Below are 15,659 nucleotides of genomic sequence, written 5' to 3' on the forward strand. Positions count from 1 at the left end.
CACACACACACACACACACAGACACACACAGACACACTCACACACAGACACACTCACACAGATGCGCATGCGTGCGCACACACACACACACACACAGACACACACACACACAGACACACTCACACACAGACACACTCGCACAGATACGCATGCACACACACAGACACACACACACACACACACACACACACAGACGCACTTACACACAGACGCACTCACACAGATACGCATGCGCGCGCACACACACACACACACACAGACACACACACAGACACACTCACACACAGACACACTCACACAGATACGCATGCACACACACAGACACACACACACACACACACGCCCTGCCCCATGTGACAATTACTGCCTCACCTCCTATTCAAAACTTTATGAGAAAATGGACTGAAGAATTTAACTCTGGTCATAACAGGAGAGAAGGGCAGTGCCATGATAGCATAGATCAACTGTCCTGCTCTTTGGTATCAAAGACATCCAAAACAACAACTTTGGTGTTAACACAAATGTTGTTTCCACGGTTAGGACCAGGTCCTTTCATTTAAAGTAGTCTTCATAATAACATACTATATACATACTATATCTATATAGACCTAAATACATAACTAGAGCTGTACCGAAAATCTGCTTGATCTGTTTTAGGGTAAAATGAAAAGTAAACATATTTTTACTTGGCATATTGATTGATGTGAATAAGTAATAGCCAGGTTAATCTGTAGTGGAACAAGACAATGCATTATTTAAGACAGGGGAGTGTCTGTTCCTTGTGACATAAAAAGCAGACATCAGTAGCAGAGTGTTGGTGCCAAGCAACATGATTTATTACATATTCAGTCTCTATCCATCATTGTATTGCCATGCACCCCGTCCAGACCCAATGTTAACCGTCATATATCCTTACGTTTATTGCCGCGTCCCACCTTCCCGAGAAATATGATCGACGTTTCTACAGAAGACCGAGGTAGGACTTACTTCTTTTCTTCTTCTCCAATCGTGGTTTAGGGGGCGGAGGCTTTTATTCCATACTCAGGTTATGTGTCAGTTGCTAGACATAAGCGAAACAGTAACAGTTTACAGTTGGTGTTACTTTCAACATCTAACCCTCAGAGAGAGTGACTACATGTTTCGTCCATCAAGCTTTCAAGGAAATTGGGAATTGCATATTACAGGCTTTGCGCACGTCACTTTTGACACGACACGAACCTTTAAGTTGAATCTGCTTTTTTCTACAGTAGGCTAGCTGTGCAGGAGTGGTCAGAGCCAAAACCAGCTATTCAGATCGGATTTCACCCAAACCAGCTGGGAGAGAGCATTTGTCATTTTGATTCCCTCCCCGATCCAGGAAAGCTTAGTCTACCAGGGAGAGAGAAAAGAGAGAGAGCGGGTGAGAAAGGAGGAGAGACGGGGGGGTTCCAAAGGAATTTCCAAGGATATTTATTCTGTTGCCGTAAGAAAAGTGTTGGTCAGTTGGGGGCGAGGCAGAGACCGCGGTCAAGGATGGACGAGCAGCCTCGGTTGATGCACTCCCACGGCGTAGGCATGGCCGGACACCCCGGCCTAGCACAGCATATGCAGGACGGCACGGGAGGGACGGACGGAGATGGAAGAAAGCAGGACATTGGAGACATATTACAGCAAATAATGACCATCACAGACCAAAGCCTGGACGAAGCGCAGGCCAGGTACGGTGGTATAGGAAATTACAATATGTTCAAAGCGTTATCAAAATAACATATTCATGAATTAAGAAATAACTACTGTGCTGTACATTGTAACAATATGATGTGCGTTCATTTCAGTGGGCTATCCAACGAAACAATTAACGCCCACCCCAACGCAACAACTACTCGTAGAGGATAACGTGCCTGACGTTAAAACTCCCTTCAGCCTAACAGTTTTTATCTTGTGAAAGTGAACTTTTATATTAACAGTGTTATCAAACATGTTTTAATGTTTAAACGTGAATGACACTATTAAACTACTGCAACTATGGCTATTCTGAACTGTGGAGCGGGTTGCATCCACTTCTCAATTTCCAAATCGCTTTATCTTGTTACAAACGAGATTACGCAGTAATTCCTCGCCGTAATACATGTTGCGGATGCATTGCTTTTGGATACTTTGTTTCTTTTTAGCCAATGGCAATAAGGATTATCAAAGCACCAGTGCTGTGCGTCGAAATTGAGCCAATGACATCTATTCACATGCTCCTGTGCAAGAATAGATTACATAGGATAGACTTTGTCCTATTCATTACGAACATCCCACTGTGTTTTGAAATTGCAATGACCCTTTCATGTTAATAAATCATAGTTCATTGGGGATCAAGTGTAGTGGCACGACAAGGGTTCCAGATGTGGTTTGATGAGACAAAAGTATTTTCTACATTGAAGAATAACACTATGCTATACAATAGGTGTTTAGATTAGATCACTTTGATTGAAGGGTTGGTTGGTTTAAGTGTGTAAAATCTGAACAAATATACAATATCAATACCCAAGATGAGCTTTACTTTTCCTCGTCAAATTGACAGTGATCAAACCAGTCTGCTCATTTTAGATATGATACAAGCACAAGCAGAACACTTTACCACTAACTATTACCATCTCCTGGTCTTATTGAATATGGTTTAAAGTTGTGTGTTTTCTCTTTTTATAGGAAACATGCCCTGAATTGTCACAGGATGAAACCGGCTCTCTTCAACATCTTGTGCGATATAAAAGAGAAAACAGGTAAGGTGAAATTCTACCACATTAAAACAATGACTTGCATCAGCATTTTTATAAAGCAATTATGGCCTGGACAACTTGTGGCCTACACTATTTATAACACCATCGTTTGAATATGAGAAATGTTGATATCATATTTCTCTACATATGTGGTTCAGGTGATCACCCCATAGTCTAACAAAATGGTTCTATAATACAACATGATGCTTTGTGGCATCCTACTGTATCTACTATTATCTTTGCATTGTCACTTTACAAATGACCTCAACTAACCTGCACATTGACTCGGTACCTGTACCCTCTGTATATAGCCTCATTATTGTTATGTCATTTTCTTGTGTTACTTTGATTTGATTCGATTTTTTTAAACTTGAGTTTATTTAGTAAATATTTGATTAACTCTACTTCTGGATCTGCATTGTTGGTTAAGGGCCTGTAAGTAAGCAGTTCACGGTAAGGTCCACACCTGTTGTATTCGGCGAATGTGGAAAATAACATTTGATTTGATTTACATTTATTCCCTCAAAACCAAACATCCTTATGTGTGTCAGTCGGTATTTGAATTTGTATTTAATATGGTGAGCCATAGCAGCCACAAACATTCAGAACAGACAGTAGAGAGGACAGGACTTTACCGTGGGACCAAGTTGTTGTCATTGAGCCATTTATTAGGGCTGTACTTTATTCAATCAGTTCTGCATCATCATGTTTTTCCTTGCCAAGTGTTTGTTTGTGATGAGCTTTTAGTGTTTCTACATGCTGATGCTGGCCAGAGGGACTCTCTCTGTTTGGGTTTGAAGCGAGGGTCAAAGTCATGTAGAGGAATTTGGGAAATATAGGCACTTAACACAAGATTAAAAGAAAGATGTGCTTGTCTCTGTTTATGAAAGAAAGCATGTGAATATGCCTGGAAGAACAGTTCTAACCTACTAAACATGTCTCTTTAGAAAATGGAAATCAAACTGCAATCTCTAATACATCTCTCTGAAGGCAATAATCTCTGAACATGCCTTTTAACGGGATCCTCTTTTCAAATTATTAGAGGATGTTATCACTTTAAAGTGAGAAGTGTTACCAGCTACTATTATGACGGTCTATAACCAGCCAGAGAAATCCGAAAACAAATGGAAGATCAATAAAATGAGTCCGTTGTATCGTCTTCCTAATTTGCCCTAAAGGCTAATTTACAGACATTTCATTACTGTGAGTCAGACTCTGGCGCAGGGCTTTAAAAAGACGAGTTATTAACAGAAGACACTGTGTGATTTTCATTTTAGAAAAAAAGGGAGAGAAGAAATGAAGTCCATTCTGAGAAGTAGCCAGTGAGGTTGGCCCCCTGCCCACGGCCCCCTTACTTCTCAGGAGAATGCTTAGAGCAGGGAGAGAATTATGCCTGGCTCTTTTTAAACTGCCTGGCGTCGCTCTGGGTTCAACCAGAGTTCGTTTCCAAAATGAAGAAGAACAAAGTGACTTGGCCTTTTTCCTGCCCCCCCCCCCCCCCCCCCCCCCCTCCTCCCCCTCCCCTGCTTCTCGTCTCTTCCCACTGTTCCTGGCAACCAGGAACCTGGGGGCTTCTGACTAAAGCAACTCTCTTGGCCTGCTGACTCTCTACGTCTTAATTTAGAGGGAAAAAATGGTGTTGAAGGTAACGTTTCAACATAGATTATCGTAGATTTTTTTGTTTGTTTTCTACTCCCTTTTCTAATATCTTGAGTGAATTTAGTTTGGCTAATGTTTTGGTCTCTGTCGAGTGTTTAGCCTCCTTTGACAGGGTTTCAGTTGGTCGGTCGGAATTCAATGTACTTTGGCCCTCAGGATAAAAGCACCATGGGGGAATCCCTTTTGAGGAGTTTACTGGTTTAACCCCCCCCCCCCCCTCTCTCTCGTTGTTACATTTTATCTGGATGATGCTTCTCTCAATGAATGAAGATGTGCTATCAGCATGTGGCTAAAGTATTTTAGTGCAAAAACAGAACGCTTTGTTATTTGGATGAATTTTATCCAAATAGAAAAAAGGTCTTAGACCACTTGGTATCACACTATTCCTTCTGTATCTTTTCACACGTGTGTCTAGTTTCTGTTCATCTTGCGGGCGTAGATAGTTACCCCCCTGTGCAGACAGAAGCCCAGAAATCCACTGCAGCGACAGTAGAAAATGACTCAAACCTTCACCATGACATTTACAGCCAAATGTGCTGAGCGCAGTGTGCAAAAAGAACAGCCCGTAATTTGTCAGGTCTTTTTTAGATTATTTTATAAAGAGTCAGCTTCTCCTCAGTTTTACATTGTTGCAGCCAGAGTCTCTGGAGGATTGAAAGGAGAGACTATTAAATCAGCAGGCTTATGCGACTGTTGTGTCCCCTTCCGTGAAAGCACTAAGAGGATATTATAGATATGCCCCTGTAGGTTGAATATGACGCTGTAGGTTGGCTTTCCTTCTGTAGATCGGATTTAGCATTTAAAGAAAACGTTTTTAATTCAATTGTTTTAAGTATCATCATCTGGATATAATGCAACATGCAACAATTGCAAAGATTTTACTGACTTATAGTTCATATAAAGAAATCAGTCAATTGAAATAAATAAATTAGGCCCTAATCTATGGATTTCACATGACTGGGAATACAGATATGTATCTGTTGGTCGCAGATACCATTCAAAAAGTAGGGGCATTGATCAGAAAACCAGTCGTCAGCATCTGGTGTGACCACTATTTGCCTCATGCAAAGTGACACATCTCCTTCGCATAGAGTTGATCAGGCTGTTGATTGTGGATGGTGGAATGTTGCCCCACTCCTCTTCAATGGCTGTGCGAAGTTTCTGAATATTGGTGGGAACTGGAACATATTATGTAGATTATGTCTGCCCATACCATAACCCTACCGCCACCATGGGGCACTCTGTTCACAACGTTGACATCAGCAAACCACTCGCCCACACAAGGCCATACATGCTGTCTGCCATCTGCCCGGTACAGTTGAAACCGGGATTCATCCGTGAAGAGCACACTTCTCCAGTGTGCCAGTGGCCATCGAAGGTGAACATTTGCCCACTGAAGTTGGTTACGATGCCTCACTGCAGTCAGGTCAAGACGCTAGTGAGGACAACGAGCATGCAGATGAGCTTCCCTGAGACAGTTTCTGACAGTTTGTGGAATTATTATTTTATTGTGCAAACTCACAGTTTCATCATCTGTCGTGGTCGCTGGTCTCAGATGATCCCACAGGTGAAGAAGCTGGATGTGGAGGTCCTGGGCTGGCATGGTTACACGTGGTCTGCGGTTGTGAGGCCGGTTGGACGTACTGCCAAATTCTCTAAAACAAAGTTGAAGGTGGCTTATGGTAGATAAATTAACATTAAATTCTCTGGCAACAGCTCTGGTGGACATTCCTGCAGTCAGCATGCCAATTGCACGCTCCCTCACTTGAGACATCTGTGGCATTGGGTTGTGTGAAAAAAACACAAATTTTTGAGTGCCGTTTTATTGTCCCCGGCACAAGGTGCACCTGTGTAATGATCATGCTGTTTAATCAGCTTCTGGATATGGCACTCCTGTCTGGTGGATGGATTATCTTGGCAAAGGAGAAATGCTCAATAACAGGGATGTAAACACATTTGTGCACAACGCTTGAGAGAAATAAGCTTTTTGTGTGTATGGAACATTTCTGGGATCTTTTATTTCAGCTCATGAAACATGGGACCAACAATTTGCGTTTATATTTCTGTTCAGTGTATATGTGTCTATGTATGCATGGCGTGTTCCCTGGTTGCTTCTCTCCTTGGTGTGGCATGTAAGTGGTGGGCGCGTGTTGACAGCAGCGATATGGCCTTCCTTTGGAAAGCAGCTGACAACTGAGGCAGGACTGCAATTCCAATAGCAGACAGAACAGGCCTTAACTCCTGACCCTACTCCCCGACCCCCCACGCCCAGCCCACGCCCATAGATTTGTGCTCCCCATAGATCTGTGCTGCGGTCAGCCAGGTGTCATGGCAGAAGATATTTAGCCAGCTTTAACAAGCATAGGGCTGCTCATCAGCTGTGAAATTTACAGGTGGGTTGTGTTACTGTTTTCAGCTATTTCAGGAAAGCGTGTTTTTATTTGTAAAATTCCTGAAAGTGCTTAGCATTGTGTTTTTATTTGCCATGTGTGTATGTATGTGTGTGTTACCTGTACTTGTGAAACCATTGCGGATAGTGGTGCTGGCACGTACAGGTTGACAAAGTAAGAGAAGCCAGACACTAAGACTATGTTTCTGGGTGTCAGGTTACAGGCCAGAACTCTCTCTCTCTCTCTTGTCTCTCTCTCTCTCTCTCTCTCTCGTCTCTCTCTCTCTCTCTCTCTCTCTCTCTCTCTCTCTCTCTCTCTCGTCTCTCTCTCTTTACCAGGCCAATGTGTGTCGACAGCCACACATTACTCCCAGACTCTGGTCAAATTAATATCTCCTGCATGTTAAATATGATCCCACTTTGAGTTGTCAGAGCTAAAGACCTGGCGAACTCAGTGACCCATGCCATCAAGCTACTAGTTTTCACATTACTGGATAATATGATTGCTGTGCTTTCGATGTTGAGCATATTGCAGCACTGTAAATTGTACCTGTGATTGAAGTTGAAGTCTGGGTTGGTTCTTATATACTTAAACACATCTGGAGAACACTGGTATCCTTTCATTAGACTAGGGCAAACCTGCACATATTTTATTTGACCACATTTGCTTTGATGGCTATGTATTTACTAGCTAATGATTTAGTGGTGGACTTGCAGTAGATTTAGTGATACTAGAACGTCATATAACTATTCGGTTGGTTCCATAGCCCAGTAAGCTACTGTAGTAAATGCATCAGCTACATCAGTATTGTGGATTATGGTCTGCTTGGTTTAGCCACGGAGAGTCTGGACTGGACACTGGTGTTGTGTTGTTGTAGCTGCAGTTTTTCAGTATTTAATTGACATGGCAGTCCATGATGAGTTCAGAGGTCAGTGTTCCCTCTCTTTGTTACTCTCCACTCATCTCCGCTGACAGATGGAGGCATTAGTCTGTGATGTGCCGCGGTCTGTCCTGAAACTAATGGCTATGTCCTTGGTTTCCCCACCGTGTTAGCAGGCAGACAGTATATCTGGCCTGCCCTGTTGGAAGTGCAGAAGCAGCATTTTATCCCATCCAGGGTTTTAGTTTCAACAGAAATAAGAGTGAACACAGCTCTCTCTGTTCTCTCATAAATGGTACCCAAAAATCTTTCAAAGTTTTTCCAAAAACGTACGTAGTTTCTACATTGATTAGCCTAGTAGTTTGAACTAACCTCTCAACGCTCTCCCTAGCAAATGTAAATATAGGATAATGAACAAGAGTGGATTTATTTTGTATTTTCAGAAAATATCTGTTGTACAGAAATAGACTAGATGCCTTTACCGGTGGGAAAACTAATGCTTTGTCTTTCCCTTCTGGGATGCTGAAGAAGATTCTCTTCCTATCTACGGTGTAGGACTTTGACAGAGCTAACAGACAGACACACTTCAGAATCACTTCAGTTGTTCAGAGCCGGCAAGACATGACCAGTGTTTCTGCTGTTCCCCATTCTACCATCATCTGAACCCACACTTGCAATTAGAACAGCTTATAAATTATGCAAATGGTGAGTGTGGTAATTGAGACATGTTAATCATGTTTTAATAGGCTAATTACACCCTGTATATCTGAGGTGGGAGCTGGTAATTTGCTATGATAACAGGTCTAGCGATTGGAATGGTCATATGGGGTGGCAGGTAGCCTTGTGGTTAGAGCTTTGGACTAGTAACCGAAAGGTTGCAAGATTGAATCCCTGAGTTGACAAGGTAAAAATAAGTTGTTCTGCCCCTGAACAAGGCAGTTAACCCACTGTTCCTAGGCCGTCATTGAAAATAATAATTTGTTCTTAACTGACTTGCCTAGTAAAAATAAGGTAAAATAATAAGAAGTTGGAATAGTGTGTGTGTGTGTGTGTGTGTGTGTGGGAGGGTACACTGTTCCTCTGGGTGATCAACAAATTGTTATATTAATACAAATAATTTCCCTTTGGGTGGAATAATGTTCAGTATCGATTCCTCAGGTGAATGTGTCATTTTTTTGGAGTGTGCATAAATACCTAGATATTGGGAGTATTTCATGAAGCTAAAGGGGAAGTTGTTCCCATTGATTTTTGCCACTTGAAATAGCCCATCATCCCTGTATCTACTGTTCAGTTTGTGCTCAACCAAACATTTTCCTCTTGTGTTCTCCCCAACATGTTATACGCCCTACCACTCTATGGGAACAGGTAGGATAAAGAGAGAGAGAGAGATATTTCATTGTACAGTACTTATTCAACAATCATATGAATGTATTGTATTTCTATTTACAGTCTGTTTACTGCACTCCTCTCAATTTGGTCATCTGATACAGCAGTATCGTATCGGCCATTCTGCAAACGCGGCTTTTATAAAAGGCTTTGTTCTTACTTGTCTGACAGATATCATATTCAGATCCATTACGGTAAGAATGTCTTCCCACTTATCTGACACTAAATTGCTTTAGAGAGGAAATTTGCTTCACAGCGCAGTGGAGTTTTTAGTTTTATCTGATGTTTGTCTCTAATGCAGTTTTCAATCCTAGAAAACAACAACAATAACAAATGAATCACAGTGGAGAGTCTCCTCGACTATAGTTCTTCTTTGGGAGCAATTTGAAGTGGTTTTCTTAGATGGTTTTCAAATGTTCATTCATGCAGTCTGAAATTCCATCTGCTTTATTTCTGTCTAAAAAAGGTGGTCAAATCACACTCAGTTACTGCAGGTACTGTGTAGTTCATATGTGGAATTGAAATGTGTGAAATTGAAATTTCTCAAAGTTTGTACTGACAGATATTGAATATCGATATAGAATATGCATAAAATGCATCCCCCAATTACGTCTGCCTAATGTCTCAGTACATGTTTAGATGTTTAATACCTTCAAACACCAGGTTAGGCATACCTAACTTCAAAATAGGCAATGGTATCATCACTGTCATTAGTCAATGATAATTCTTCACGTTTTACCAGTGAAATGACCAAACTGCATCTGCATGTCAATCATTTGATCTCAATCAGTTTAATGGGAATGTGCATTTAGATGTTCTTTAGTTACTGTTTCGTGAGTAAATTAGAGCTTATGGTGTTAGCAAACTATATAGCCTTCCTGTATTTTGTTTAAATCAAAGCCCATAGTGTGCGCGTGCTGTTGAGTTTTGGCCCCAAGAAATGAGGTGGTGTTTGTGGTGTAACAGTAACGTTATACTATCATTGTGATCTTCCAAGACATTGATTCAGTTTTGATCTAACTTTACTAAATGAGCACCAGTGTGAGAAGTTGCGCTCCGGTGTGCTCCGGCAGCACTCTCTTGATGTAGAAACAAGAGACGATGTGTGGTTGTTTTATTGAAATCTCTGAATATTTGGCCAAGGAAACATTTCCGGTTGGTCTCAGGGAATGTAAATCAGTTAGGTTTGGAGTTTTTTAAGACTAGATTGAGTGAAGTATAAGCAAATATGTTGAATGAGCAAGTAAGAGCTTCACAAGTTTGATGAAATTACCTGATATCTTTCAGTCTAATAAGGCTATTTACGTACTGTTATAGATCTTAATCAGAAGCACGCTGTTTGGAAGTAATTAAGTGGTTAGGATGCCTAACTGTCCTCTCCAAGTTCAGCTGGAATATTGTCCAAAAGGATTTGAGAAAAATAATTGGTTCACGATAGGCCTATCACATTTGCCTATGTCTCATCTTGCACTGCGCAGGATATCAGATCTCAACAATGATTGGAGAAGTGTTTAATATCACCAGTGGGCTTAGCTACCTCATCCTTATAATATACAGTGCCAGTCAAAAGTTTGGACACACCTACTCATTCAAGGGTTTTTCTTTCTTTTTACTATTTTCTACATTGTAGAATAATAGTGAAGACATCAAAACTATGAAATAACACATATGGAATCATGTAGTAACCAAAAACAAATCAAACAAAATATATTTTATATTTGAGATTCTTCAAAGTTGCCACCCTCTCTCAACCAGCTTCACCTGAAATGCTTTTCCAACAATCTTGAAGGAGTTCCCACATATGTTGAGCAACTCATCCCAAACCACCTCAATTGGGTTGAGCTCAGGTAATTGTGGAGGCCAGGTCATCCTCAGCACTCTGTCACTCTCCTTCTTGGTCAAATAGCCCTTACATGGCCTGGAGGTGTGTTGGGTCACTGTCCTGTTGAAAAACAGGACAATGACCCACTAAGCGCGCAAACCAAATGGGATGGTGTATCGCTGCAGAATGCTGTGGTAGCCATGCTGGTTAAGTGTGCCTTGAATTCTAAATAAATCACAGACACCATCACCAGCAAAGCACCCTCACACTATCACACCTCCTCCATGCGTCACGGTGGGAACCACACATGCGGAGATCATCCGTTCACCTACTCTGCGTCTCACAAAGACACAAGGTTGGAACCAAAAATCTCAAATTTGGACTCATCAGACCAAAGGATAACATTTCCACCGGTCTAATGTCCATTGCTTGTGTTTCTTGGCCCAAGCAAGTCTCTTCTTATTATTGGTGTCCTTTAGTAGTGGTTTCTTTGCAGCAATCTCCTCCTCTGAACAGTTGAGATGTGTCTGTTACTTGAACTCTATGAAGCATTTATTTGGGCTGCAATTTCTGAGGCTGGTAACTCTAATGAATGTATCCTCTGCAGCAGAGGTAACTCTGGGTCTTCCTTTCCTGTGGTGGTCCTCATGAGAGCCAGTTTCATCATGGCGCTTGATGGTTTTTGCGACTGCGCTTGAAGAAATGTCTTGAAATTTTCCACATTGAATGACCTTCATGTTTTAAAGTAATGATAGACTGTCATTTCTCTTTGCTTATTTGAGCTGTTCTTGCCATAATATGGATTTGGTCTTCTATATACCACCTCTACCTTGTCACAACACAACAGATTGTCTCAAACGCATTAAGAAGGAAAGAAATTCCACAAATTAACTTTTAACAAGGCACACCTGTTAATTGAAATGCATTCCAGGTGACTACCTCATGAAGCTGGTTGAGAAAATGCCAAGAGTGTGCAAAGCTGTCATCAAGGCAAACGGTGGCTAATTTGAAGAATCTCAAATATAAAATATATTTTGATTTGTTTAACACTTTTTTTGGTTACTACATGATTCCATATGTGTTATTTCATAGTTGAGATGTTTTCACTATTATTCTACAATGTAGAAAATAGTGAAAATAAAGAAAAACCATTGAATGAGTAGGTGTGTTCAAACTTTTGACTGGTACTGTACATACTTTCAAGTGCAACGTGACTGCAAGAGACAGGTTGGAATGTCTGTCTGAAATACGGGACAAATCAACCTTTTTTTCTAAATTGGTGGTGTTTGAATTTGTTGATAAAATGCGGGAAACGATTGTTTGGTTGCGGGATGCGGGACATAGGGTCACATGTGGTCACCTTATGTCCTACGTGCATGCCACTACATAGTAACACTTGTAAATTCTTTAGAATGAGGGTTCCTTATTCACAGCTGTCGCTTGTTAGGATTTATTTATCTTGTTTGTAGGCTACTATGTAGTAATGTGGGCTGCTGTACCGCAATGTATTTCAACCTTATCCAATCAGATGTATTTTTAAATATCTTGGTTGATTGCCATATAAACACCCCGTTTATTTATATTGTTTAATTTGAGTGTCTGGGATCATGTCTCTTGCGCCCTCTGCTCACATTTGACTAGTGCAGCGTTTGGCAACATGGTGGTGTATAAAGGAACCCCCATGGCTGCGGTGAAGAGTCAAACATGAAATGGTGAGAGGCCCTTCCCTGCCCGACTTCGTAAAAATGACACAAATTAATACACTCTACTTAAACCAGAACAAGAGTAATGGTTGCCTTTCGCTGCGGCTTAGGAGCACTGTCAGTCGCTGCTCACTGCCCAGATGGAATCAACACCAATCAATGTTGCTGCTCCCTCCCCGCCTCTGCTCTCACTGGTTAGGATGGTAATAGGACTGCTGTAAAGACACACACATGCATACACATACACACACACAATGTATTCTTTCACACTCACACATGGACGTGGAAGTGTAAAATCAATGTCTGTGTGTGTTTGTGTGTGTTTGTGTGTGTGTGTCTGCGTATCTATCATATTTTATTTACAAAAAAAAAAATATATATATATATATATATATATATATATATTTTTTTTTTCGCACTGTAATGCAGTGTTTGCCACCAACGAAAGCTACTCAGTGTATTTCTATATTATTTACATGGTGGCATGCTTAATCAGGTGCTACATAGTCAGATGGGGAAGCGCACTGGGCCCGATGCTTCAGCAGTGATTGGATGTTTCAATTACTGATATTAATGCCTTGGTGTAGTGACTCATGCAGTGCAGATAGCACCATTCATTTCCATCAGGACAGGGGGGTTAGATGGGTGTGGAAATGTCTCCCTCATCGCAGAGTAGTTTCCCATTTAAATGCCGGGAGGTGCTGACACAGACACACACGTGCCTTGCGCACACATGTACATGCACACACACACAGACAGACACGCATACACACACATGCACACACACACTCCCTCTCTCACTCTTTCACACACACATGTTCAGGTGGATTGAGAATGGAGGAGAGGTTGCCGTGGGTAACGCATAACGACGAGGTACTCTCTCGCTCTCTCTGTTAGTTATTCTAATTTATGTTAATAAACCTTGCCGTTGCCGTGAGAGACAAAGGGGCCACAGATGAGTCTCTGTCAGCCTCCCACCTTCAGCAGGAGGAAAGGACCAGACAAATAACAATGCAGAGAGAGAGAGATTGAGCGAGACAGAGAGAGAGAGAGAGAGAGAGAGAGAGAGAGAGAAATTTAGCATCCATCCTGAGTCGTTTGGGGTCTGCAGAATCAAACCGCTTCACATCCACAATCCCCAGTGTGCGTGTTTGTGTGAGTCTCTGTACTCCGTCTATGTGTTTGTGTCGCTGGGGAATTTAAATGTGGTTTTGGATCACTTCCCGAGGTGGACATGAGTGACATCCCAGGTAGTGTTTAGCACAGCGGGGTGAGAGCAACAGTTTTAACACAGGTCAGCGCTTGGCTGCTTGGCAACAGATCACAGGAAAGGTCATGTCTGGGAGCCAGATTGTAGGGGTCCTCTGAAGTCCCTTTAAAACACCCAGGGAGAGTTCTTCAAGGAGGGCTGGAAACCCAATAACTTGGACTTAAAGAGTGTCCTGTGACGTAGACTTGGTAGTAAGAACACAAAATACTGTTGTTTCAGATGGTGAATCAGGAGGACCAATGCTATTTGGTGTAGTTTAATTGTGTTGTACCGATTTTCACAGTTCTATTGTGAGAAGGATGTGAATGTATAATCTGAAATGGTTTGGCTATTTGTGGTGTGTGTATGATATGTCCAAACTAATATATGTTGACCATGATGACAACCTTTAGGATGGAACTAAATCTCATGCTACAGATTAAATACACTTTGCATCATGCAGCTTATTCTCACTATGTCGTACTGCATATATCCCAAAGATGTTAAGCTGTTGGTTCCCCCCACCCATCCCTGCTGTCTGCCAGCTTGCCTTTGGCAGTGTTAGTTCTGGACAGTTAACTCCCACTGATATGATGTTAATTGCTGTCATTTTCCTTTTTAGCTTGAGCATAATCAGAAAATTATAGACTTCTCTAACATGTAGTATTAGACCACATCCCCATCACATGGACACCTTACCCTTGGAGCACGGAGTTGGGAAAGGCACAGGTGGCAGGTTTATGTGAGTGTGTGTGTTTGTGTGTCTGTCAGTGTGTGTGTCGCACTATTTGAGGAGGGGGCGAGATGCATTGCATAACAACCTCCCCTCGGAAAAATGGAAAGTGAGTCGAGAGGCATGTGTTGTGAATTTAACGACACTTCACGTGAGTATGTCTCCATCAAGTGTAAAGCTGACATTTCCCGGCCCTGTTTCCCTATCTGACTATCTCTATACGTTTTGACATATGATTGATCATCAGATGTTGTTCTTCACTTGCCTAGGTGTAATTTCTCCTTCATTCTCTTCCTCTCTCGTCATCACTGCTATGCTCCATGGTAAACATGGCTGTTTTACGACCCAGGGGCGTAAATAGATGTTGTGGTGATATTGAGGGCTGGCTAACTACTGCACTCACACCACCGAGGCTAGGCCGTACTTTTTGAATGAACTTAAATGTATTTAAACGATATTAAAGTGTTTACCGTCTATTAAAACAAATTGGATTTGAATGTGTAGCCAAAACCCATCAAAATAAAATTGGGATGTGCAAATGTAGCCATAGCCTACACATGTTTTATTATTATTATTATTATAAAAAATGTGTTATATACAATACATTATAATACATTTTCCAGACCTTTTTCCTCTCAAATGTCAACACTAATATCCAAAGTTATTTTGGCCAATATTGTGTCACTGTTGATCTGAGGAGGATTTAAATTAACTCTTCTATTGTGACCTTTGATCTTTGATCTCCTTCTGCCCTCTTTACAGCCTCTACTAGCCTGCTCGTTTTATAGGAGATGGCCTTCGACAACATGTTTAGCAGTCTCCTTCCACGTATACATAAAATCCTATTATGTCCCTTTATAGTGTCCCTCCTCTCCTTCCTCCTCTCTCTTCACCGATACTAAGACAATTCGTAAAATACATTTCAAAATTTGCCTTGAGTCTACAGGTATGTGATGCCGCGGTTTGACACGCTTCCAAATCAACCACAAAACCGGGAATCCAAAGCTCCGATAGTATAAAAACAAACAGAAATTTATTTGCCAGACTAAGGCTACACGTTTCCAATTTAAAGCCTAATTTCTTATGCTATATT

At 41.5% G+C, this 15,659-nt stretch overlaps 1 protein-coding gene across 3 annotated transcripts in view; it reads left to right on the forward strand.

Annotated features, from left to right (window-relative positions):
- Nucleotides 1-1,093: 1,093 nt before the first annotated feature.
- Nucleotides 1,094-15,659, forward strand: part of LOC139387229 (pre-B-cell leukemia transcription factor 1-like) — a 59,505-nt gene continuing 44,939 nt past the window's right edge. The window contains exons 1-2 of one of the 3 annotated variants that reach the window (XM_071133328.1): nt 1,094-1,697; nt 2,674-2,747. In XM_071133328.1, coding sequence (XP_070989429.1) covers nt 1,513-1,697; nt 2,674-2,747 — 259 coding nt within the window. In that variant the 5' untranslated portion in view covers nt 1,094-1,512. The remainder of the gene's footprint in view (nt 1,698-2,673; nt 2,748-15,659) is intronic. The other 2 variants (XM_071133329.1, XM_071133330.1) reach the window with 2 other exon arrangements.

Source organism: Oncorhynchus clarkii, chromosome 28 (genome assembly GCF_045791955.1).
Source record: "Oncorhynchus clarkii lewisi isolate Uvic-CL-2024 chromosome 28, UVic_Ocla_1.0, whole genome shotgun sequence".
Taxonomy (NCBI): Eukaryota; Metazoa; Chordata; class Actinopteri; order Salmoniformes; family Salmonidae; genus Oncorhynchus; species Oncorhynchus clarkii.